General features: G+C 37.7%; 1 protein-coding gene across 3 annotated transcripts in view; it reads left to right on the top strand.

Annotated features, from left to right (window-relative positions):
- The first annotated feature begins 3,011 nt into the window (after positions 1-3,011).
- The window catches only part of LOC127802334 (mediator of RNA polymerase II transcription subunit 14), a 68,655-nt gene continuing 44,384 nt past the window's right edge, over positions 3,012-27,282 (top strand). For 2 of the 3 annotated variants that reach the window (XM_052338081.1, XM_052338080.1), the window contains exons 1-2: positions 3,012-3,556; positions 15,183-16,262. In XM_052338081.1, coding sequence (XP_052194041.1) covers positions 3,323-3,556; positions 15,183-16,262 — 1,314 coding nt within the window. In that variant the 5' untranslated portion in view covers positions 3,012-3,322. The remainder of the gene's footprint in view (positions 3,557-15,182; positions 16,263-27,282) is intronic. The other variant, XM_052338079.1, reaches the window with a different exon arrangement.

The raw sequence follows: 27,282 nt of genomic DNA, 5'->3' as shown, positions 1-27,282 counted from the left end.
TGAAGTTTTTTATGGCAAATATAGAGCCTTTAATCAATAGATGCTTGTATTTGCTGATTTTATTTTTACGAATTGTCGTGTGCATTCTATTCTCCTGTAATTAAAAAAAAAAACTTTTATTTTTATTTGTAAACAATTTACAATTCTTATAACGTACCAAATATTATATGTTTGATAATTGCTAACATGCATTTTCATCGATGAAAATCATGTATAGGTTAAGTAAATAATTGTTATTTTTTAAATTGATTGATTCCCACATTTTTTATATTCTAATCACTATTATCCAATGATCTCTTGTTGGTTTTAGTTATTGAAGTTGTGTATATGACATATTCATTTGTACGAAATTTATGTTAGTAGAGTTTGCAATGTATAATCACGAGGATGGTGATTACTTTATTTAGATGAGTATGTATATTAGTCATATAAAAGTGTGTTGAATGAATATATAGAATTGAAGGTTAAAATTTATAAAGATAAAGCTTTGAATGAAGTAATTTATCTAAATTTTGTTCTATAATAAATAAGTATAGATTTAGTTAATTATTTTTGGCTTATGAACATTTGAAGAAATAATAAAATAGAAAATTACGGGATGATAAAGTGTGTGGCTTTAATAGTAATCAATATTTATGAATACAAAATGTTACTTGGATGTGTAAAGTTTAAGTAGAATAAAAAATTATCAAGCTTAATAATATTATTATATTAGATTAGATAGATTCAATATATGCACCTTACTATATTCAAATAATGTACATATAGTTAGTTAATAAAATAATAATGATTAAATTATAAATAATTTTAAATTTTAAAAATATATAAATCACCACAAAATTAGGAAAATAAAATACTCATTAAATAAGATTTACTCAGAGAACTTTTCATTTACGAAGTGTTACTTAGATATGTAAAGTTAAAGTGGAATAAAAAATTATTAAGTTTAATAATATTATTAGATTATATTAGATAGATTTATGCATCTACCTACATTAAAATAATGTAAATATAGTTAATTAATAAATAATTTAAAATTTTAAAATTTATAAATCACTACAAAATTAGAAAAATGAAATGCTCATCAAATAGGATATTAGATTCAGCCTAGACTAGATAAATTCAATATATGCACCTAGATACATTTAAGTAGTGTACATATAGTTAATTAATAAAATAATAATGATTAAATTATAAATAATTTTAAAAATTTAAGATATAAAAATCACCACAAAATTTAAAAAAATATCTTACTTTAATAGTAATAAATATTTATGAATATGAAGTGTTACTTGAATGTATAAAATTAAAGTGAAATAAAAAATTACTAGGGTTAATAATATTATTATATTATATTAGATAGATTAAATGTATGCACCTATCTATATTCAAATAATGTGCATATAATTAATTAATAAAATAAAGAATTTAAAAAAGTAAAAACCTATAAATCACCACAAAATTATAAAAAATAAGTACTCATCAAATAAGATATTAGAATTATCGAACAAATAATGAAATAGAAAATTACTGGATAATGGATCGTGTGCCTTAAATCAACTTATGTTTTGTTGTTAAAGTTTATTTGCACCACTGCAAATGATAGAATAAACATTAACATAAAGTCTGATGTATTGGACAAAAATTATGTAGCATATATGCTTGATAAAAATTAAATGAAATAAAAAAAAATAATTAGGACTCTTACATGTTTCAGTTTTTTAAATGATTGGCAACACCCAACTAATCTTCATATATACAGGTGCATCTGGCTTTAGTTGCAGTAAATATGAATATGAAATGTTACATTATTTGAATATTTAAAGTTAAGGATACATTATCCATATTCTGTTATTAGATTAATTGCATTAAACTAATAGACAATTAAATGTACGATAATAAGATAAGCACAATTATTTTTTAAATAAATGATAGAACTTAAATCTAATATATTTTATTGGTTATATAGGTACAACTTACTTTAATAATAATAAATATTTATGAATACGAAATATTATTTAAATGTGTAAATTTCAAGTGGAATAAAATATTATTAGACGTAATAATATTATTAGATTATATTAAATAGATTTAATGTATACACCTATCTATATTCAAATAATGTACATATAATTAATTGATAAAATAATAATAATTAAATTTAAAATAATTTAAAAATATAAAAATCACCACAAAATTAAAAAAATGAAATACTCATAAAAGAATATTTATTCAGATAGATTTTCATTTATGAAATGTTACTTGAATATGTAAAGTTTAAGTGAAATAAAAAATTATTAGACTTAATAATATTATTAGATTAGTTTAGATAGATTCAATATATGCACTTAAACACATTCAAATAATGTACATATAATTAATTAATAAATTAATATTAATTAAATTATAAATAATTTTAAAATTTTAAAATATAGAAATCACTATAAAATTTAAAAAATAAAATATTCATCAAAGAAGATTGACTCGAACAACTTTTTATTTTATTCCTATATGTAAATTGTAACTAATTAAACATGTGATATATTTTGTATCAATATTTCAAATGATTATATAACTTGAATAGTAATAAAGAAATGTTTATAAATATAAAATGTCATTGGGATATATAAAGTTCAAATGAAATAAAAAATTATTAGACTTAATAATATTTTTATTAGATAAATTTAATGGATATATCTATCTATATTTAAAGAAAGAATGTACATATAGTTAATTAATAAAATAAAATATAATTAAATTAAATAGAATTAATATATGCACCTAACTACTTTTAAATAATGCACATATAGTCAATTAATAAAATAAAATTTAAAAACTTAAAAATTACCATAAAATAAAAAAAATAAAATACTCATAAGATGTTAGGTTCAGCTTAATATATAATTATATATAGATAATTTAAAACGTCCAAGAATGAAGGGGTTAAGGTGAAAGCGAAGCATAGTTCAGGGTGTCTTCGTTAAAAAGAACCTTCGAATGCGACTTTTACAGGGATGTCAGCTCCAATCCAAACACTCTTCCTTGCTCTTCGAAGAGAGCCTAACTTGGTCTCTAGAATCAAGAATCAGAACAACTCGCCGATATTTCGTTCGTCGCAGAGGGGAGAGAGAGGGAAATGATTCGCGAGCGTTGCCGTTGTTCATCTCTCTCTCTGCCGCCATCTCCCTCCCTTCCTCTCCTCGATACCTAAACGTTCCTCTGCCTAGGGTTTCGACGAAGGCGGTGGTATTAAGGCCGATTGGTGGATCGCTCGCATTGGAGAGGAACGGTGTTCACTTCAGTTCAATTCCCATTCAATTCGATGGAAATGGGGGAAATAGGGCAGCAGCAGCAGCAAACGGTGGAGTTCTCGACCCTGGTGAGTCGAGCCGCGGAGGAATCTTATCTCTCTCTGAAGGAATTGGTCGAGAAATCCAAATCCAGGCCCTCCGAAATGTCCTCGGATTCCGAGAAGAAGATTGACCTCCTCAAGTTCCTTGTCAAGACGCAGCAGCGAATGCTTCGCCTCAACGTTCTCGCCAAGTGGTGCCAGCAGGTAATTTTCTCGTGCATTTCCACCTTTCACCGTTCTTGAAATCAAAACCTAGGGTTTCAACTTAGGTTAGTTAATAGTGTTGAATGGATTTTGTGAGAAGTAGTGAAAAAAGAAAAAAGGAAACATTAATATGGGAACTAAGTGGTGCAAGAACAATCTCATACTACTAAACGAGGTAACAAGTTATCCTTTATTGATTTTCCAACTCAAGCCTTTCTGTTTCATATATTTACATAAAATTTAGTTCCCAACAAGTGGTAAATCTCCCCCTCTCTGGCGCATGTTGACCTATAGAAGTCTTTCTGTTGGTTCGAGTTCCATATAGATTTCTACTCCGGCCTTGTTCTATTGTCCGCTATGTTATTATACGTGCTGATCATTAAGCTGTATTCTTAGTGGAGGTAAATTATTTCAGATTCGTTTCTAATAATGCATTAGGTCACAACTCTACTGATCTAGATTAGTTTTGGGGCGTATTATGTAATATTAACTTGACCAAGTGTGTCAGAGAAAGAACCAGGGTCATACTGCTGTGGTGCATGATAAGAGTACAGCTATATATTCAATCTACAATGATCGGTAGAGTATGTAACGTATCAAATAAAATAAAAGTGGAAAATAACAAGTAGTCAGAATTTGTTACAATTGGGAGCATTGTTGGTCCAAGGATTCACCCAATAAACCAACAAATTTGACCACTCTCTCACCAATTCAACAATACAACATAAACAGAAATTAAAGAATTGACAAAGGATAGAGTTAGAGCAATCAAACCACACAATACACCAAGATTGATCCCGGTTCGAACTGGTTAAAAACCAGTCCTACATCCAGCCTTTAGAGAGAGCAATCCACTAGAAAATTTGATGAAATCAGTACATAGAAATCACTCGCACACCCCACAATCCTCACTGAAAAAACCGAGAACCCTCACTGCAAGATTACAAAGATATCTCTTCTATATTTTCTCTAGCAATACAGCTCTCACAATCAATGAGTATGATTAGTATCTTAGGCCCTCGACAGACTACCCCATGCCTCTTATTCATAGACATAAGAGGCGTGAATTGCAATGAGGGAATACCCGAAATACCCTATCTACCCCTCACTTAAATTTACATGCAATTAGTCTTTTATTTCCTAATTTGCCACTGCCAAATATTAAACCATATATATATGAGTCCTTCTAGAATATCCAACCACTCAATGCAAAACTCGAATAACAAAATTGAAGGCTTTGAAGCCCAAAAGCACCAAAATAGAAAAGTTTTGGATAGGTTCAATTGTGAATGTCAAAGGCAGTATTAGTGTTATTTGTCTGATAGAGTTACGTAGATTTTAACGATTGGGAAATGTTATAATGGTCATCTTTTTTTATTGATAAGCAATTCTGTAAACAAAAAGAGAATATTAAAAAAAAGCCCAACAAGTGGACCCTATACCCTATACAATTGGAAGAAGAATCAAACCCCATTCATCATAAAGGGAATTCCTAGTGCATGAGGCTCTTTGCTTTGCAAGGCTCCGGTGAGGGTTGTATTTGCATGAAACGTTTCCCCTTTCTGTTTTTTTTTTTTTTGGGGGGGGGGGGGAGGGAATGTGGCGAAGAGGCTGTTTCCACAACTTGAACCCCCCACCTTCCAATCTCAACTTGAACCCTATTAATAATGAAAAATATGTATGAGTAAATATGAAAATGTTGCAGAAAAGCCTTTCAAACAATTGTAGTACAAAGTTTGAGGAAATGAAGAAACTTATTACCAAAACGAATGTGTTGAGACAGGGTGCCAAGCTGGCTGTGTGGTAAAACCATAAGAGATGGTATTAGGAACAAAAGAAGCAGTTCCATTGAAGATAACATAGAAAAAAGAAACACCATCCTGTTCGTAGTACCTCTAATGAGTGGGGAATAGATACAAGTTGGTAGTCTTAAATAGTTGGGGGAAAAATCTTATTTGACTTGAATAATATAATATTAGTTATAGAGTTATAATGTGTTGGTTTTTATGGGCCTCGGAAAAAATTATTATCATTTTGTTTTCTTAACAGTAATTCTTTATAGAATTTTTATAATCTAAAAAAATAAAGATTATAGCATTGTCAACTGTGTCAGGTTGCTCGCTGATGTCTATTGAAATTTAAGAATTAATTGAGACTAGAAAATGGGCTATGTTACTGTTTTGCCTAAAGTAAAAGCTGGATTTATTGAAGAAACTAGGAAAGAATTAAAGATGATGTGGCAGCAGTTAGTTAATAGGACTTGAGTGTATCTAATTGCTTTAGTAAGGGTAGTTTTGACTTTTGTAAAGTTAGTTATCTCCCTTAGATATTTCCGCCTCCCTTAGTCTATATATAGAAGGGTGTGGAGGCCGGTTTATCAATCAATCATTTTTCATATCTTTTATTCCTTGGGTTCGGGTACAGTGAGAGGCGTGAGAGAGAGCTGTGTGTTTCAAATTCTTGTTAGCTTCGGTTGAGTATTGTATCCGGGAGTAAAGGAAGAGGGAAGAAGGGGAATTCTTGTACTGGTTTAAGACTTGTTTCTAGTGGATTGTTTGCTTCTTGGATTGCTGGATGTAGTGCCATGTAAATGGCATGAACCAGGGTAATTTGTGTGTGCTGCAATCTGGTTTGATTTCTCCTTTTTATATTCTGTTTTACATTTCTACTTTCAGTATTCAATGTTGGTTTGAATTTGGTGAGATTCTTGAGTGATTCTTGAGAGATCATAGTGTCGGTTTTAACAGGCTATGATCTAGGAAACATCAATGATTCTGAACACAAACTAAACAAGGGCACAATGATTTATCCAATATCCATAAAAGAAAGCGCAGTTCACCCCTTATATTTTGAGTGGGTTCGAGATAGGTCTCTAGCACTCTATTCTTTATGGTTTCAGACTTTCAATGGGGTAGATTTGTGACACCAACTCAAGTGAAATGAAAATGTAAATGGGCTTAATGTCAAATGAAAACTGCATATTATGCCCATATTAGGGTAGTAGTGGTTTTGGTAGACTATAATGATAGTGTTGGGTTTGTCTTAGGACTCGAGTTTGTATTATGCTCATGGCCATGGGAAGAGTGGTAGGATAGCAGGGGCTGAAGGTGATTCTCTGCACGATTAGCTTATGATCTTATATATCATATGAATATTGAATATGACTTCTTGTATGTTAATATTATGGTTTCAAATACTGTTTATATATATTTTATGCGGCATTTATATCTTAACAACTTACAAAAATATGTAATCATATCAGTAACAATATTAATATAAATACATATTTTTTGTATAATGAGCAGTAAAGTAGTCACTTATCCCACATTTACTCCTTTTCATAGAATAAGGATCAGTGTTATTAAAGACGCGCAAGGTGCATCTTTGGCGCCTGGAATGCTCTTAGGTAGGCGCAGGCCAACCAAGCGTGCCTAGGCCCTTAGGCACATCCTTGGGTTTAGGCACGCCTAGCTTTTTTTAACTGTTTTAGGTTTATGTTTACTGTTTGTTATTTTATTTAATTTTTTATTGTTTAGGTGTTACAATTGGGAGCACTGTCGGTCCAATATATCACCCAATAAACCAAAAAATATGTCCACTCGTTCACTCTCTCACTAATTCAAATATACAACAGAAACAAAAATTAAAGAAATGACAGGAGACAAAGATAGAACAATCAAACCACATGAAAGACACTGAGAGTTATCCTGGTTCAAACTGGTTTACACCAGTCCTACATCCAGCCTTCAGAGAGCAATCCAATATGAATGAAATTAGATACAAGAGTTTCTGTACTTCCTCTCGCACACAAGTACACTATTCTCTCTTGAGATTACAAAGAACTTTTCTCGACACAAAGCCTTTCCTCTCAACACACAACACTCTACTTGTTTACAACAAAGAGATTTTTGAATAGTGAATGATACCCTAAGCGCTAACTCGAGCCCTCTATATATAGGCAATAGAGTGGTTACATCAAGGGAATTAAAAAATATAACAATACCTAAAATACCCTCAACTAACAGTCACCGTTAAAACACCAAACGGTCATTAACGGCATACTGCAAGGGATCCAACCGGGATCTCTCTATCTCTTCCTTCTAGATCCTTAATACTCAATGCTAAACATCACATTAGGATTTATATTTATTGCTTCAACTCCAAATTTGACAATAAGTAAAAAGGCTACTACTTCAAATGCTCCAATTGAATTTGAACTTGATGAAGATGGAGAGGGAGATGATGTGGAAGAAGAGGATTGTTGATGTTTTGCCTGAGTTAAGTGTGTTGAAAGCTTAGAAGAAATCAGAGGAGTCAAGGATGATGATTGAGTGGCAGTTAGTGTGTAGGGCATTTCTGTAATTAACTGGATATATTAGGGGTAGTTTGGACTTTTGTAGAGTCGGTTATATCCCTAGGTTGGTTCGCCCCATAGTCTATAAATATGAGGGTAGGGGATCGGTTGTGATCATCAATCAAACAATCATTCTATTCTCTTGTGTACGAGTGCAGTGAAAAAGAGAGAGAGAGTTGTGAGAAGAATAGTGTCATAACCTCGCCATTGTAATTAGAAGTTGCTTCTTTCCGATGGAGTCGTAGGGAGAAATCAAGTAGGTAACGAAGAGAAACGAGGAAGAAAAAGGAATTAGAGAGAGAGAAAGTGAGTGAAGGAAAACAGAATTATGATATTCTCATGCATGCCCCCTCACGATGGAGGGACGCGGACATATATGGGCTTTTTGGAGGGGATATTCCCCTGTCAAAGGTGGGCCACACCTGGTACGATCCTAACAAACTATATTCTTCCTTTCCACCTGGCCGATCGTTGCCCTAAAACAGCTAACATACAAATAGCAATGGTAGAGTTCACACACCAAACTACTATCGAAATAAACTAAGTACAGAAGTTTAAAAATGCAATGGAATTGGAGTTAATAGGTCATCTGTGACAATTCCCCCTCTCTTAGACATTTCTTATCCTCAAGAAATGCTAAGGAGGCTGGCTGCTTGTGGGAACTGTGTGAGGAATTCTGGCAGGTATGCCCATGTGCTATCTTCTGAAGGATTGCTGCGCCATTTGACCAGCACCTGAATAAGTGGAGCTTTGTGTCTATATATCACCCGTCTATCGATAACGGCCTCGGGCTCGATCCTTGCAGTGACCTCTTTAGGAAGAACAAGTAGCTCCGAGCTTGTGGGTTGAGCCCCTACCGACTTCTTTTGAAGTGAAACATGGAAGACAGGGTGAACTTGCCACCCTGAGGGAAGCTTCAACTGGTAAGCGACCTTCCCTATTTTGGCCTCGATAGGGAAGGGTCCATAGTACTTGGGACTAAGCTTAGTGACCTTTTCTTGAGAAATTGACTTTAGGTGGTTATACCTCAATCTGAGGTACACTTGATCCCCTGCTTCAAACTCTCTCTCGCTTCTCTTCCGGTCAGGGTTTTGCTTCATGCGATTTTGGGCCGAGGCTAACTCTTGCTTCAGTTGCCGGGTTATCTCTCTTCTCCGCTGTAAATACTCTTCAACCAAGGCCACATTATAACCCCCTCCTACTGCTGGCAGAAGCGGTGGCTTGTATCCAAATAAGGCCTCAAAAGGCGACATCTTAATCGATGAATGGGGGCTAGTGTTATGCCACCATTGAGCTAGGGACAACCACTTATGCCATTCTTTAGGCTGTAGTAGGCAGACACATCTCAAGTATGTTTTGAGGCTCTGGTTCACCATCTCAGTCTGTCCATCGGATTGAGGGTGATATGCTGTGGATGGATTAAGCTTTGTTCCTAGAGACTTCATTAGTTCCTGCCAAATTAAGCTGATAAAAATCTTGTCCTTGTCGGAGATTATAGTCTTGGGGGTCCCGTGTAGTTTGATCACCCTATCTAAGAGAACTCTGGCAACATCATGAGCCATGTAAGGGTGGGTCAGCCCAATGAAATGGGCAAATTTTGTCAACCAATCCACCACTACCAAGATGTTATCCCTACCTTCCGATCGGGGGAGCCCTTCCACAAAGTCCATTGAGACGCTAGACCAAGCCTACTCTGGGATGGGCAGAGGCTGTAGTAATCCCGGGTAGGCCACTGTCTCCGACTTGCATCTCTTACATGTGTCACACCAGCTCTTTAATCTCTGTCTTCATTTTTGGCCACTAGAACACCTGCTTGACCCGGAGGTACGTGTTCTATTCTCCCGAATGCCCTCCTAGTGGGGACTCGTGCAGTGCTTGAAAGATCCTTTCCTTGATCCTCGGATTTTGTCCAATCACAATCCTCCCGCGAAACCTCAGCAATCCTTGGTTCAGTGTGTAGCCCTCTACCTCTTGGGCTCCCATCGTCAGTTTCTCCACCACTGACTTAACTCTGTTGTCTCCTTCGTAGTTGTCAATCACTTTTTGATACCATTCGGGCACCAGGGTGGTTATGGCTGCTAAGTCTCCCTTCTCATGATGTTTGGACAGTGCATCAGCTGCCCTGTTTTCTTTTCTCTTCCGGTATTGAATTCTGTAATCCAGAACCATTAGTTTGGTCAATCCCTTCTTCTGTAGCTGCGTTTGGAGCTTTTGTTGCAGTAGGAATTTTAAGCTCTCGTGGTTCGTTTTAATGATGAACTTGTTGCCCTCTAAGTAGTGCCTCCAATGGTTTATCGCCATGAGTACAACCAGAAGTTCCTTTTCATAGATGCTGAGTCCCAAGTGTTTTGGGCTCAACACTTGGCTCAAGAAGGTTAGGGGTCTTCCCTCTTGAGCTAGCACTGCCCCTACCTCGGTTCCACTAGCATCCGTTTCTAGAGTAAAAGGCTTGTCAAAATTTGGGAGGCCCAACACCGGTACTCTGCTCATTGCCCCCTTAAGGTTCTCGAATGCTTCCTCTGCCTCCCGCCCCCAATTGAACCCTCCCTTCTTTAGTAAATTGGTCAGTGGCTTGCTGATAATTCCGTAGTTTTGCACAAACCTACGATAATACCTGGTTAGTCCTAGGAATCCCCTCAAGGCCTTCGGGGATGTAGGCCTCGGCCAGGACAACATTGCTTCCACCTTGCTGGGATCGGTACTGACCTTGCCATTTGATATGAGGTGCCTGAGATATTCCACCTGCCTTTGGGCAAAAACACATTTGGACTCCTTAATAAAAAGCTGGTGGGTTCTTAGGATTTCAAGGGTAATTTTGAGGTGGGCTAGGTGTTGGTCGAATGTAGGGCTGTAAACAAGTATGTCATCAAAGAAAACTAATATAAACTTGCGGAGGTAAGGTTCAAAAATTCTGTTCATGAGGGATTGGAAGGTTGCCGGGGCATTTGTAAGACCGAAGGGCATCATTAGGAACTTAAAATGTCCATTGTGGGTTTTGAAGGCTGTTTTTGGTATATCTTCAGTCTTCATCCTAATTTGATGGTATCCCGCCCTTAGGTCCAGCTTAGAAAAGAATTTGGCATGGTTAAGTTTGTCTAGTAGGTCCTCCACCAAGGGTATGGGAAATCTATCTTTAATAGTTATGGCATTTAGTTGCCGGTAATCGACACAAAATCTCCATGTTCCATCATTCTTTTTGACTAGGAGGACGGGAGAAGCGAATGGGCTTTGGCTGGGTCTAATGAGGGATTGTTCAAGCATGGTTCTAACCATTTTTTCAATTTCGTTCTTTTGGTTGGGAGGGTATCGGTATGCTCTAATATTGATGGGTTTGGCACCTGGTTTGAGATTAATGTTATGGTCGAACATTCGGGTAGGGGGTACAGTTTTTGATTCCCTAAAGAGATCCTTGTAATCCACCAACAGTTTATTGAGGGCATCCGGATGGCATACCTGGTTTTGCATTCCTTGGGGTGTGCTTACTGTCAACCCCATCTCCCCTTGTATCGCGACCTCTGTGTGATCCCTTTCGGCTGCTACCACTGAGAAGAGGTGAGCTATCTGACTTCACTTGCTCTTCAACACTCTTTGCAGCCTCCTCCCTGATATCATTTTACAAACCCCCATCTCGTTCTTCCTGGTCAGTGTCATCCTCCTACCATTTTTTTCAAATGACACCTCCATTCTATTGAAATCGAAGCTGATGGGGCTCACCCCCTTCATCCAGTCCACTCTTAAGACCACATGGCACCCTCCCAGCTGAAGCAACCTCAGGTTTGTCTCAAACTTCTCCCCCTGCATTTCCCAGCAGAAACCTTTGCAGGTAAAATTACTCAACACCCTCTGGCCGTTGGCAACTATCACGCTCAGGGGGGTGGTTCCTGTGAGCGGGCATTTCAACTTCTCAGCCATGCTTTCATCAAGGAAGCTATGAGTGCTTCCGCTATCAATTAAAATCATGAGGTTGTAGTCCTTAACTTGGCCTCCTACCTTGATGATCTTGTTGTTGGCCAACCCCCTTTAAGGCGTGTATGGAGATCTCTCCATTGTCCTCTTCTTCACCCTCTTCCACACTCTCTTCTTTGGTTTCGTCCTGCTCCCCTTCTTCCTCTCCTTCCAACAATAAGATCTGTCTCTTGCACTGATGGCCCGGGTGATATCTATCCCCGCACCTGAAGCATAAGCCAGCCATCCTTCTTTGTTCTCGTAGCTGCTCCCCATAGGGGATGGAGCTCGTACCCGTAATTGGCTTTCCTCCAGTGCTTCCTCTGTTAGCGTCATGGGTGTACCCCTTCGTCCCCATACCAGCTGTCCCAGTGTTTGCTCCCCTTGGCAGTTGTCTTTGCTTCTTGATCAAGGCCTCCACCATCATTTCTTGCAAACGAGCACTTTCTGAAGCTTGTTCAACTGTCTGCGGCCTCATCATCTGAACCATTGGTCTGAGTTCCTCACTTAGTCCACTCATGAAGCTTGATATGAAATAAGCTTCTGAGAGGTGATGGTTATGACTAACCATATATGATCTAATCTCCTCAAACTTCTTGAGATAGGATCCCACGCTCCCAGTCTGCCGTAGCTTATTGAATTCTTCGGTGGTGTCTGCCACACTTCTCTCCCCAAAGCATTCGCATAACTTTTCAAAGAATTCCTCCCAGATGTATTCTCTCCTTAAACTCAAACATCTTTGGAACCATGCGTCTACCACCTTATGGAAGTATGCAGCGGCTAAGCTCACCCTCTGCATTCTGGGTACGTTATACCATTCGAACAGTCTCTCACACTTCCTCAACCACCATCGAGGATGAATCCCCTCGAAAACTGGAATTTCCATTCGGGGCATAGGAAATCCTGGAGGGTGGTGGTTATGCTCTTCTCCTCCTCTCCCTCCTATCCTTTCTAACTCTTCCTGACCTCCTTCTTCTGGGTTAATCATAACTCTTTGCAGGAGAGGTTCATTCTCCTCTCTATGTGGAAAGTCTGGAGCTAACCTGACCTGGTTTTGCTGGGTAAACATTACCGTGAACTGTTGGATTTGAGCTCCCAGCTCTTCTCGCACTCGTGCGATCGACTCTTCTAATCTCCTTTCGAGCCCCTCCATAGAGTCTTCCACCCTTCGGTTCATAGCGATCATTGCCTCATGGTTTCTGTTAGCCTCAAACTCTGTTCTATCCATTTTATTCTGGATTTCGGTCACTGCCGCTCCCAGCTGCTGGAGCCGGGTCTCCATGTCTTTCATGCGAGTCCCTTCCGCCATTGTTTTAAGTCACCGAGCTCTGGTCGAGAATCTCTGCTCTGATACCAAGTTGTCACGACCCCGCCCTTGTAATTAGAAGTTGCTTCTTTCCGATGGAGTCGCAGGGAGAAATCGAGTAGGTAACAAAGAGAAACGAGGAAGAAGAAAGAATTAGAGAGAGAGAAAGTGAGTGAAGGAAAACATAATTCTGATATTCTCATGCAAGCCCCCTCACGATGGAGGGACGCGGACATATATGGACTTTTTTGAGGGGATATTCCCTTGTCAGAGGTGGCCCACACCTGGTACAATCCTAACAAACTATATTCTGCCTTTCCACTTGGCCGATCGTTGCCCTAAAACAGCTAACACACTAATAGCAATGGTAGAGTTCACACACCGAACTACTACCGAAATAAACTAAGTATAGAAATTTAAAAATGCAATGGAATTGGAGTTAACGGGTCATCTGTGACAAATAGCTCTTGGATTTTTTTGTGAGAATTGTACTCGGGTTCTATGAGAGGGTGAATAACTCCATTGTATTAATTCTTTCATTCTTAGTGGATTGTTCTCTTGGTGGAGTTGCTGGATGTGGTGTTATTTCCGTGGCATGAACTAGAGTAAAAATCAGAGTGCAAGACTGTGGTTTGATCTTTCTTTTGTTATTCAAGTTTTGCCTTGAATGGCTGGATATTCTAGAAGGACTCGTATATATTAGGTTTAATATTCGACAGTGACAAATTAGGAAATAAAAGACTAATTGCATGTAAATTTAAGTGAGGGGTAGATAGGGTATTCCCTCATTGTAACTCACGTCTCTTATGCTTATAAATAAAAGACGTGGGGTAGTCTGTTGAGAGCCTAATATACTGATCATACTCATTGATTGTGAGAGCTATATTGCTAGAGAAAAGATAGAAGAGATATCTTTGTAATCTTGCAATGAGGGTTCTCGGTTTTTTCAGTGAGGATTGTGGGGTGCATGAGTGATTTCTATGTATTGATTTCTTCAAGTTTCTAGTGGATTGCTCTCTTTGAAGGCTGAATGTAGGACTGGTTTTAACTAGTTTGAACCAGGATAAATCTTGGTGTATTGTGTGGTTTGATTGCTCTAACTCTATCCTTTGTCAATTCTTTAATTTATGTTTATGTTGTATATTGTTGAATCGGTGAGAGAGTGCAAAAAGAGTGGTCAGATTTGTTAGTTTATTGAGTGAATTCTCGAACCGATAGTGCTCCCAATTGTATCATCTTTTTCTGTATTTCAATTTTGTCTTTCATTTACTTTCTAATTGTGTATGTTTTGTGGTTGAGTTGGTGAGTGATTGAGTGAGATATTGTGATTACTGTGTACCAACAACGCTCCCAGTTTTAACAAGTATATTGGAGATGATGCTTCTAATGATGTAAATATGGAAATGTTTGATCTTGATGATGAGGATGGTTTTTAGATTATTTAAAATGTATAATTAGTTATTCTTAATTAAGATTTAAGACCTATAAATTTTTTAAGATTTAATTTAAGTTGACTTAAAGACTTTTAAATTGCATCTTTTGGTATTTTTTATTATTCTTCTCTCTCTCTCTCTCTCTATATATATATATATATATATATGACAACAATAGATTTTAAAATTTCTTACAAAGTTTTTTGACTTTTGTGATGCTTATATATTGGTTGCTAAAATATGATGGGATGTGCTTTGCTGAAATTTACAGGTATGTAACTTATTTTAATATTCTTTTTAGTTAGTATATGTTGAATTTTTTAATTTTTTTGATAGCATGCTTGTGAATATGTTATTAAGAGTTATGATCTATTTTATACCTTATTCTTCAACTAGGATATATATATATATATATTTAGTTAGCATGCACCTAGTTCCACTAGGCGCGTGTCTTGCCTTGTGCCCTAGACTCCCAACACCCTCTTGCGCCTTAGTGCGCCTTGGGCCTTTAATGACACTGATAAGGATAATTCTGGCACATGGAGTTATATATTTTTCTCTTTTTAATCTGTTCTTTCTGATCTGCAGGTTCCTTTGATACAATATTGTCAACAACTTGGATCAGTTCTTTCAAATCATGACATGTGTTTCACCCAATCAGCAGATTCTCTTTTCTTCATGCATGAAAGGCTACAGCAAGCTCGCGCTCCTATCTATGATGTTCCATCTGCAATTGAAGTGCTCCTTACAGGAAATTACCAACGTTTACCAAAATGTGTTGGTGATGTTGGTATTCAAAGCACATTAACTGAAGACGAGCAGAAGCCGGCTTTGAAGAAGTTAGACATACTTGTAAGGTCAAAGTTACTTGAAGTTACACTGCCCGCCGAAATATCTGAAGTCAGTGTTTCTGATGGTACTGTAATGCTCCATGTGGATGGAGAGTTCAAGGTCTTAGTTACTCTTGGTTATCGGGGGCACCTATCAATGTGGAGGATATTGCATATGGAGCTACTTGTTGGTGAGAAATGTGGATTTGTAAAGCTGGAAGAATTACGAAGGCATGTTCTTGGAGATGATTTAGAGCGGAGAATGGCAGCTGCAGAAAACCCATTTATAATTTTATACTCTGTTCTCCATGAGCTTTGTGTTGCGCTTGTTATGGACACCGTCATAAGACAAGTGCAATCACTTCGCCAAGGCAGATGGAAAGATGCCATCCGCTTTGAGCTTATATCTGATGGTAGTATAGGACAAGGAGGGAGTTCCAGTAGTACGCAAATGGCTCAAGACGGGGAGGCTGATTCAGCTGGTCTACGGACCCCTGGACTAAAAGTTTTATACTGGTTGGATTTTGATAAAACTTCTGGTACATCTGACTCAGGATCATGCCCATTTATAAAAATTGAGCCAGGATCAGATCTGCGGATAAAGTGTCTCCATAGCACATTTGTCGTTGACCCTCTAACTGACAAAGAGGCAGAATTTTCCCTTGATCAAAGTTGCATTGATGTTGAGAAGTTGTTACTAAGAGCTATTTGTTGTAATAGATATACTCGCTTGCTTGAAATCTACAAAGAACTGGCCAAAAATGCCCAGATTTGTCGAGCTTCCAGTGATGTTGTTCTTCAGTGCCACTCAGATGAACCGGATGGCAACTATAAAAAGGTCAGTTGAATGATGAGATTCTATATTTACTTACTGAAAATAACAGATAGCATATATTAAGTAGACATTCATTTTTCTGATATTTCATGCACAACACAACTTACTCATCTTTCAGGAATTGGCTGTCATCTCAAGCCTTGAAAACACTTAGGGCCTGGTTGTTCACAGTTTTTTGTGTTTTTGGAATAAAAAACAATCAAAACCTTAGAAATGCTATTGCTTTTATAAAGTTCTCATTTTTGTATTAGAACTCTTTTTTGGAATTGTTGAGATTAAAATAATAGTATAAAAAATAAAGTTAACCCTCTATTTAATAACTTAAGCTTTTAGATTAGCCGGTGGTTAACAATTCAACATAGTATCAAAGCAGACAAAGGTCATGAGTTCAAACCTCATCACTAACCCAATATTTAAAATTGTTGCACATGGTTGGATCAGTTATTGGTGAAGCCTAACTACAGGCGAGGGGAGTGTCTTGAGAGTAAAATATGACGTGACCTAGGGTTTTCTTGTGAAAGAAAATATTACATGAAGCTATTGTTTCTAGCTGTTAATATTGTATTTGATGTGTTGTTCTTTGATATGTTATATTTGTTACTGTATGGTGTAATAGACAACTTTAGACTTGCGCTTATGTTAGCGCCTTTTTTATGTCGGTGGTTTAGGCTCTTGCTGAATATAATCAGCATAGCCTTATTTTATGTAGTCTTGGATCATTCTTACATTTTGAGTAATATTTAGAGCTTTTCTTCCTCTTTGTTTGTGCCCTAGCTTGTCAATTATATGGTATTAGAGCCTCGACCAAGGTCAATGGCATCCAATACAAATCATAGTGCCGCCTCTTTCCTTCCACTCATTCATCTTCGTCTTTGTCCTTTGCTTCGCAGTCAGATTTTGCTGCGATGGCGAAAGGTTTCAGCTACATACTTACTAGGCTCAATCCGAACAACTACATTTTTTGGAAGGGGTAGATTTCAACAACAATTCGAGCCTTTGACCTTCAATCCTTCCTTAATAAAGCACCGCCTCCAGCTAAGTATATAACAAATCCTAATGCTGGCGAAGATGGAGTGCCTATGATGAAGCCAGAATTTTTTAGTTGGATTCGATTGGATCAGTTGCTGCTTGGGTGGCTTTTCTCGACAATTGACAAGGAAGTTTTGGCGCAGGTGATTCATTGCGAATCATCCGTCGAGGTATGGTCGTCACTTGAAAACTTATACTCTCGTCAAACAATTGTCAAGTCTTTTCAATTAAAGCAACAACTTAGGTCAGTTAGGAAAGATTCCTTGTCTATAAATGACTACATTCTTAAGATCAAGAATATAGGCAACTCACTTGCTGCCATAGGAGAGCCTCTAAGTGATAAGGATTTGTTTCTTGCAATTCTCAATGGATTGGATTATGAATATGAGATGGTAGTCAATCTTATCACCTACCAAATGGACGATATAGATCTTAAGAAGGTCCAGTACTTATTACTGATGCATGAGTAAAGATTAAATTCTAAGAATTTGCAACATACTTCATCTGTCAATGTTGAGTCAGTTATGCCATCTTCTATGCATGCAAATATGACTGCATACACACCAAGGAGTTTTGGAAATTCGGTGCATAATAGAGCAGGTTTTGCTCCAAATAGAGGTGGTTTTATAAATCAAGGGGGAAGAGGTAGAGGCAGACAATTAGGAAAGAAGTTTTACTGTCAGCTTTGTGGCAAGCCAGGGCACTTATAAAAACTTTTAGTGAAATTCTGCTCCTATGTCTAGTCGAATTTTGGAAGGCCTCCAATGGTTTCCCAATCAGATTCAGCAGTGTTTCTAGCCTCCCTTAGTGATTCTAGCGAGGCCTACATGAGCGATCTAGGTTCTTTCCAAGGAACTCATTATAATAATTTTTCTCAGCTTATTGATAATACATCTTTGTCACAACCTTCTTTAATAGATCTGGCTTGGTTTGTTGACTCCGGAGCTACAAATCACATAACCTTAAACCTTAGCAATCTCTTTCTTCATGCTCCTTACAATGGTAGTTGATAAAGTCTTCGTTGGTAATGGTAAGTAACTCACTATTTCTAATGTTGGTCTTGGACATTTGTGTACTCAAACCAAACCTATTTCCACTATTTCTTTGTTAAATGTTTTGCATGTTCCTACCATGAAAAATAATCTAATTAGTGTCTCACAACTTACAAGAAACCATGACTTTGTTGCTGAATTTAACTCTAGCTCTTGTTTGATTAAGGACAAGAGTATCGGGGAAGTGCTACTCAAAGGATGTCTTAAGGATGGGCTTTATCAACTGAGTTCAACACTTGATCTTGTTGTTTCCAGTGCTCCAGCCCAGTCTATCGAGTCTAATTCTGTTGGTAGCAGTACATCTGTTATAAATTGGGAGCACTGACAACAAGGTTGTTAAAATCGGGATTTTAAGTGGGATCGACAAAGGGTTTATAAAATCGGATCGTAAAATCGAATCGTAAAATTGTAAGATTTTAGAGATAATTAAAAATACCCTTTAATTTTTGTAAATATATGTTTATAATAATATAATTTTGTAGAAAATGAATTAATATTATTTAATAACTTGATTATTCCTTATTGTAATTCAAAAAATAATACTTCCCAAATCTAGCTCAAAAACTAGCAGGTTGGTATGGGCAATTTAGAGGCAAAATATAGGTAATTTAGAGGTAAAATATAGCTTAAAATTCTTTAGAGGATGCTTCCAATGTCTTCCATTAGATTTAGATTGCAATTTATTCTTGATTTAACATTGATTAAATCAATTAATATCCCAATTTGGGGTTGGGTGGTCCATTAATTAATTACTTGTTTGTCTTGATTTACTTATGCAATCAATGTTAAATCAAGTAAAAATTATAATTTAAATCAAGTAAATTGGAACTTATGCAATTAATGTTAGATGCTATGTGACATTGGAATTTATGTAATCAATGTTAAATCAAGTTCCAATTTAGAGGCAAAATATAACAATTCATTGCATAAGTTTCAATGTCAGATGCTATGTGACATTGAGACGTTGGAAGCATCCTCTAAATTACAACTTAAATTAATAGAGGTGACGCAGCGTGTAGCGCGAGTGTGAAGAAAACACACCAAAATAAACCCTTGAAAGAGCAAACTTCAATGGCCGAAGCTTGGCTTTCAAGAAGACGCAAAAACAAGACTGTTTTGCTAAGAAAACCTAAATAGGTTGCTGAAATTTGATTAAGAAAAACTTGATTACAAACTCTAGATCCTAGGCATATTTATAGTATTTGGCTAATCCAAATCCATCTAATATTTGGAAAACAAAATCCAACTAGAATCCTAATAGAAATAAATCTTAATCCAACATGAAGTAGAATTCTAAAAACTTAAGAAGTATTAAAATATTGTTCCGGCGTGGTCGAGAGTCAGCTTTGGGCCGGGTCTTGATTGGTGACCGCATCATTCACCTCCACTTGAGAAGAATTCGTCCTCGAATTATGATCTGGGTATGACAACTCAACGTCCGGCAAATACAAAGAAAGATCAGCAACATTGAATGTTTTGGAAATACCCATATGATTTGGCAAATCCACAACATAAGCATTATCATTGATCTTCTTTGTAATCTTGTAAGGACCATACTTCTTTGGCTTGAGCTTGTTCTGTTGTCCTGTAGGAATCCGTTCCTTTTTCAAGAATATCATGACTTCATCTCCAACCGCAAATACCTTGTGCTTCCTATGCTTGTCAGCTGCTGCCTTGTACTTCTTATTCGCCTCGTGCAACTTTTGCCTGACATCTTCCTGAACTGCTTGAACGTGTTCGGCTAAGTCACTGGCTGCAACACTGAAACCTGGTACCTTTGGCAATTTTACCAAATCCAATGCATGATTAGGAACTTTCATGTATACGATAGAGAATGGTGATCTTCCTGTTGAGCTATGTACGGCGTTGTTGTAGGCAAATTCTGCTTGAGCTATGACTAGGTCCCATTGTCTTGGCTTGTCTTTGCAAACACTGCGAATCAGATTTCCTAAGGTACGATTCACCATCTCTGTTTGTCCATCAGTCTGGGGATGTGCTGTGCTACTGAAATTCAAAGATGAATCGAACATTCTCCACAAGGTAATCCAGAAGTGACTCAAAAACCTTGTATCACGATCCGAAGTAATAGTTTTAGGGACTCCATGTAGTCTAACAATCTTCTTGAAAAACAGTTTGGCTGTAGCTACTGCATCTGCCGTCTTCTTGCATGGGAGAAAGTGCGCCATCTTGGAAAACTTGTCAACCACTACAAAAACAGAATCCATACCTCGTTGGGTTCGCGGTAGACCCAACACGAAGTCCATAGACAAATCTTCCCAAATAGCATTGGGAACAGGCAATGGCATGTAAAGACCGGCGTTAGAAGAGTGCCCCTTAGCTGTTTGACATATATAACACCTCGCCACAATAATAGAAACATCTCTCCTTGCTCTTGGCCAATAATATCTTCCCATAACAGCTTCAATAGTCTTGTCTCTGCCAAGATGCCCTGCTAAGCCACCACCATGCAAATCCCGAATAATTTTCTCACGAAGAGATGTGCAAGGGATGCACAACTGATTTCCCTTCATGAGAAACCCATCATGCACATAAAAATCTCCTGATGGTTGCTGAGACATGCATTGTTCCCACACATGTTTGAAATCCTCGTCTGTCGCATATAATTCTTTCAAGCACTCAAACCCAACAATCTCAACACTAAGGGTCTTGATCAAATCCACACGCCTACTCAAAGCGTCTGCCACTCGATTATGTTGTCCCGACTTATGTACAATTTTATATGGAAATTTATCAATAAAAGCAGACCATCTAGCATGCATATCACTCCTCAATTGCCTTTGGCTACTCAAGTACTTAAGAGCTTGGTGATCCGTGTAAAGAACAAATTCTTTGGCAATCAAGTAATGTTCCCATATCTTAAGAGCCCTCACTACTGCATAAAACTCCTTATCATAAGTAGACCACTTTCTTCTGGCTTCACACAACTTCTCACTGAAAAATGCAATTGGTCTCTTCTCTTGGGACAACACAGCACCTATACCCACTCCACTCGCATCACACTCAACCTCAAACAATTTGTCAAAGTTTGGCAAAGCTAAGACAGGAGCGGTACATAATTCATCTTTTATCAAGGTGAAACTTTGCTCTTGTTCTTCACCCCAATGGAACTTTCCTTTCTTTAAACACTCAGTAATTGGAGCCACAATACTACTAAAGTGTTTGATAAACCGCCTATAGAAAGTTGCTAACCCATGGAAACTTCGCACATCACTGACATTTTTAGGGGTTAGCCACTCTCTAATAGCTCGCACTTTTTCCTCATCTACCTTTACGCCCTCTTTACTTATAACAAAGCCCAAGAACAACAAGCTCTCACTCATAAAAGTACACTTCTTCAAATTAGCATAAAGTTTGTTTTCCCTCAACACACTCAACACCTCTCGAATATGCCCCTCATGCTCATTAATAGACTTACTGTATATCAAAATATCATCAAAATACACCACAACGAATTTACCAATGAAAGGGCGTAATACTTGGTTCATTAGTCTCATGAAAGTGCTTGGTGCATTGGTTAATCCAAAGGGCATGACTAACCACTCAAACAACCCATCTCTTGTCTTGAAAGCTGTCTTCCACTCATCTCCAGGTCGAATTCTAATTTGATGATAACCACTTCTAAGGTTAATTTTGGAAAAAATCACAGCCCCATCAAGTTGATCAAGCATGTCGTCGAGCCTAGGAATTGGAAATTTGTACCCAATAGTAATTTTGTTGATGGCTCTACTGTCAACACACATCCTCCAACTCCCATCTTTCTTTGGTGTCAATAATGCTGGCACTGCACATGGACTCATGCTAGTCTGAATGTGCCCTTTTCTCAATAATTCCTCTACCTGCTCACGCAAAATCTCATTCTCCCTAGGACTCATCCTGTAGTGTGGTAGGTTAGGCAAGCTAGCACCAGGAACCAAGTCAATGTGGTGTTGAATATCTCTCATAGGAGGTAGCTCATTAGGCAACTCCTCAGGAACCACATCATGAAATTCCTCCAACAATCCCTGCACCTCCACTGGAATTTGATTTACCTTCAGTAGCTCACTCACACTCTCTCCCTTGATAACCAATAAGTGAACCTCTCGAGTATCCTTACACTCCCTCACAAACTCTGTGTGTTTATGTGTAATGGTAAGAAAATTTCGCCCCTCCACTTTAGAAGCTTTGGTTTGATTCTTTTCCACTATGGGTAACAAAGTATAACGCACACCTTCTTTCTCAAGCTGATATGTGTTCTTCCTACCCGAGTGCTTAGCATCCACATCAAATTGCCAAGGCCTCCCAAATAAAATGTGGCAAGCATCCATATCAACAATATCACAATAGACTTCGTCGGAGTACTTACCGATAGAGAAAGGCACCCTGCAACGTTCATTCACATGTATGCCACCAACTTCTTTGATCCATCCAATCATGTAAGGGCTTGGATGTTTTTCAGGAGTTAACTGCATCTTTGCCACCACGTCTCTTCCTATGATGTTCTCCTGACTTCCACTATCAATAATCAACAAAGATTTTTCCTTTCACCGTACACCTCGTGCGAAAAAGCTTATGCTGTTGAGTAGTATCTTCATTCTTTTGAGATAGCATTAACTTCCTCACTACACAGGTATATTGCCCATGTCCATAATCTTCTTCATCATCCTCCCCATCAGGCCCGCAATATACTTCCTCTTCAGCAACATCTTCCTCTTCCTTTTCAACAATGTTAACTGTTTTCCTCCTTGGACAATCACTAGATCGATGCCCAATCTCATTGCACTTGAAACATTTTAAAAGAATAGGCTTTGCATAAAGATTAGGGGATTTTGGAAGATTAGAAGTAGTACCTCGAATGTTTCCCCCCGTTGTAGCCTTATTAGGGTTGACTGTATGGGGTGGATTGGAGGGTTGCGCTCCTTGAACCGACTTGCCTTTATCAAAAGCTGGTTGTTTATTTTCATTCCCATTATACCGACGATAGGTGTCATTACGAGATCTCTCACTCAACATTAACTCAGCTTTTAAAGCTAAGTTCCTTGCTTCTTGCACACTTAGAACCATCTGAACTCCAATTTTATCACGAATAGCAGGCTTCAATCTATTCAAGTAACGAGCTGCTTGTTGATTGTCACTTTCTGACAATTGGTTTCTCTCCGCTAATCGTAAAAACTCAGAGGTATATTCATTCACACTCTTCATTCCCTGTGCACATCTTTGATAAGCTTCAAACATATATTGTTCATAGTCAGGGGGCAAAAACCTACCTCTTAACAGTTGCTTCATTCGTCTCCATGTCTGAACTGGCTGTCGGCCTTCCCTCAATCTCGTTTCTCTTAATCGCTCCCACCAAACAGATGCACCGCCCTTCAACCTGTAAGCCACTAACTTTACTTGTCGTTCATCTGGGATCTCCATGTATTCGAAAAAACGGTCAACCTCAGTGATCCAATCCAGGAACCCCTCAATATCAAGATCTCCACTAAAGGTGGGAATATCAACTTTTAGTTTATACTCATCGTTGCTCCTGTGGTTGTGCTGATGCGCATTCCTCCTAACCCCTCTACCACCAGGGTTAGCTATTGCTCGACCAAAATCATCCTCTTCATCGCTATCTTCAATCACTGGTCTTCTAGGATTAACAAGGACATGATTAATAGGTGGTCTTCCCGCTCCGGCTTGATTCACCCCATTATTCAGGTTCCTGTCATCATCAACTCGTAGTAAGGTGCCCAATTGGTTGCTATGTTGCTCCAATCGCTGCTGGATAGTACGAGTTACTTCCCGCTGTTCTTCAATTGCTCTCCAAACTGCGGACAACCCCTGATCACCGTCACGAGGCTGGTTGCTACCGTTACCTTCAAGATTGGCCATCTGATTGGTTGATTAACCGCTCTGATACCACCTGACGCAGCGTGTAGCGCGAGTGTGAAGAAAACAGACCAAAATAAACCCTTGAAAGAGCAAACTTCAATGGCCGAAGCTTGGCTTTCAAGAAGACGCAAAAACAAGACTGTTTTGCTAAGAAAACCTAAATAGGTTGCTGAAATTTGATTAAGAAAAACTTGATTACAAACTCTAGATCCTAGGCATATTTATAGTATTTGGCTAATCCAAATCCATCTAATATTTGGAAAACAAAATCCAACTAGAATCCTAATAGAAATAAATCTTAATCCAACATGAAGTAGAATTCTAAATCAAGTAGAATTCTAAAAACTTAAGAAGTATTAAAATATTGTTCCGGCGTGGTCGAGAGTCAGCTTTGGGCTAGGTCTTGATTGGTGACCGCATCAAGAGGTCTTTGAATCGTAAAATCGTTTGGGGATCTCTGAAACGTAAAATCGTACATGTAAAATCGAGATTTTATAAGATTTTATCCCAAATTGGATTTTACATGGGATTTGAATCGTTTGGGGGTCTTCGAATCGTAAAATCGTACGCGTAAAATCGGGATTTTAACAACAATGACTGACAGCCTTTAAACACACCCAAGAAACCAATCTAACACCACTCAACACACTCTCAACTCATTGGCCAACAAACCACAACGCACCAGATAATAAAGAACAAAAAAGAAGCATAAACAGAATAAGAAAGAAACATCAAACCATATGAGACGCAACCTAATATCCTGGTTCAAGTCAATTGAATCGGCTTTACATCCAGTAGTCCAACACTCTCCATCGAGTAGCCTTTATTCAGTAGAAATTGATCGATACAAAACCCAAGCTCTCATACAATCCTATTGCTCAAGTACAATCCCTCGTTCATTCTAAGAAACCTCAAGAACTCATACACAAGCCTCACTTTATCTAGAACATGTACTCACAATAGCAAACGAGAGCTTGAAAGGATGTTGGATCTCTCTAGATTGTTGCTTTGCCCTCTTACTTATAGAAGAGGCGGAACTCCCATATAACTAATCAAATATGGGATATTACAGTTAGACCCCCCAAAGATACAATAATTACACTTTGAGAAATAAAACTCTAACTACTTAAAATAAATCCAGCCGATAAATCTTCAAAACTTGCATTGATCTCCTATCATCTATCTCGAGGCAAACGCAACAACATCTTTGTTAAAATGTAATGTTTTTCCTACAAATAAATGTAAGGGACAACTTCCATTTTGTTATGGACTGTCACCTAGTGTTCATGTAGCACAAAATGAAAGGATGCATCATCAATGGCATGCCAAACTAGGGCATCCATCTTCTGATGTACTGCATTTGATTCTTAATAAAATTCATCTTCCTTGTTCTCACTCAAGTGTTTTGTTTTTGTGATTCGTGTAAGATTGGAAAACTTAGTCAATTCCTTTTTGCTAATTGTCCAATTACAACAAAGAAACCTCTTGAATTGATGGGGTCCTTCTCCTACTTTGTCTATTGAAGGATATCAGTATTATATTATCTTTGTGGATGTCTATACAAGATATACATGGCTATACCCCTTGAAACTTAAATCAGATGCCCTGTCCACATTTATAACCTTTCATAAACTTGCTAAAGTTCATTTCCAAACCAAACTAAAGGCTTTACAAACAGACAATGGGGGAGAGTTTAAGGTGTTTTTACCCTATCGTCATAGCTGTGGAATACAACAACGTTTTACTTGTCCTTATACCCACCAACAAAATGGTGTTGTCGAGAGGAAACGTACACACATAGCAGAAATGAGGCTTACTTTGTTATCTCATGCTAACATGCTCTAACGAGTTCTCTAGTGCCTAGTTCTGATCATGAGGCCTTTTTAGACTCACAATGAGTTAAGGCTATGGAGAAGGAGTTCACAGCTTTGCAACATAATCACACTTGAGATTTAGTTTCATTTTCTGAGGATATGAACCTCATTGGCTGCATAGGATTAAGTATAATCCTGATGGAACAGTGCTTAAGCACAAGGCCAGGTTGGTAGCCAAGGGTTTTCTTCAAACATCGGGATTTGATTATGCTAAGACTTTCAATCCGGTTGTTAAGGCTCCAACTATCCGAGTTTTATACACCTTAGCGGTTACTTTTGGTTGGGACATACAAATAGATGTTAATAATGCCTTTTTGAATGGAGATTTGACTGAGGAAGTTTATATGTCTCAGCCCGAGGGGTTTATTGATGTTCGGTACTTAAACAGGCGTTTCAAGCCTGGTACACTAAGTTGAGAGTTGCTTTGCAGTCATGGGGATTTGTAAGGGCTGTGTCTGATGCCTTGCTGTTCATTAAATGCACTTCTCAGTTTGTGCTATTTGTATTGGTGTTTGTTGATGATATATTGGTCACTGATTTTGATTCTATAGCCCTTGGAGCTTTTATTCATGATTTGGACACAAATTTTGCTCTAAAAACTCTAGGATCTGTTCGTTACTTCTTAGGTTTTGAAGTTCACAGAAATCACACTGGGATTTATCTTACACAGTCTAAATATGCTTTGGATTTGTTGAAGAATGCAGGTATGCAAGACTGTAAATCATGTGATACTCCTATGAATTATGCTGTGTCTGTAAGGTTAGCAGGCGGTCTACTAGTGTTTGTTTGTTTATTGGGCACAATTTGATAGTTTGGAGCTCAAGGAAGCAAATAGTGGTTGCCTGGTCTCAGTTGGAGAGGCTAAATATAGGACTACTGCTCAAGGGGTGACTAAAATATTATGGCTAAAGTCTCTTTTTTCAGAGTTGGGGTATCAGTGTGGTCAAACACCAATAGTGTGGAGTGATAATATTGCTGCTAAAAGTATTGCTGAAAATCTGGTGTTTCATTCTCGCACTAAATATATTGAGATTGATGTACACTTTGTGCGAGAAAAGGTTGAAAATGGTGAGGTTGAAATTCGGTATGTGCCTGGTTGAAAATGGTGAGGTTGAAATTCGGTATGTGCCTACTTTACATTAGTTAGCTGACATCTTCACTAAGGGATTGCCAAGGAGTAGGTTTCAGTATTTGTGT

This window comes from Diospyros lotus, chromosome 5 (genome assembly GCF_014633365.1).
Source record: "Diospyros lotus cultivar Yz01 chromosome 5, ASM1463336v1, whole genome shotgun sequence".
Classification (NCBI taxonomy): domain Eukaryota; kingdom Viridiplantae; phylum Streptophyta; class Magnoliopsida; order Ericales; family Ebenaceae; genus Diospyros; species Diospyros lotus.
This window is presented reverse-complemented; position numbering and strand designations above follow the sequence as displayed.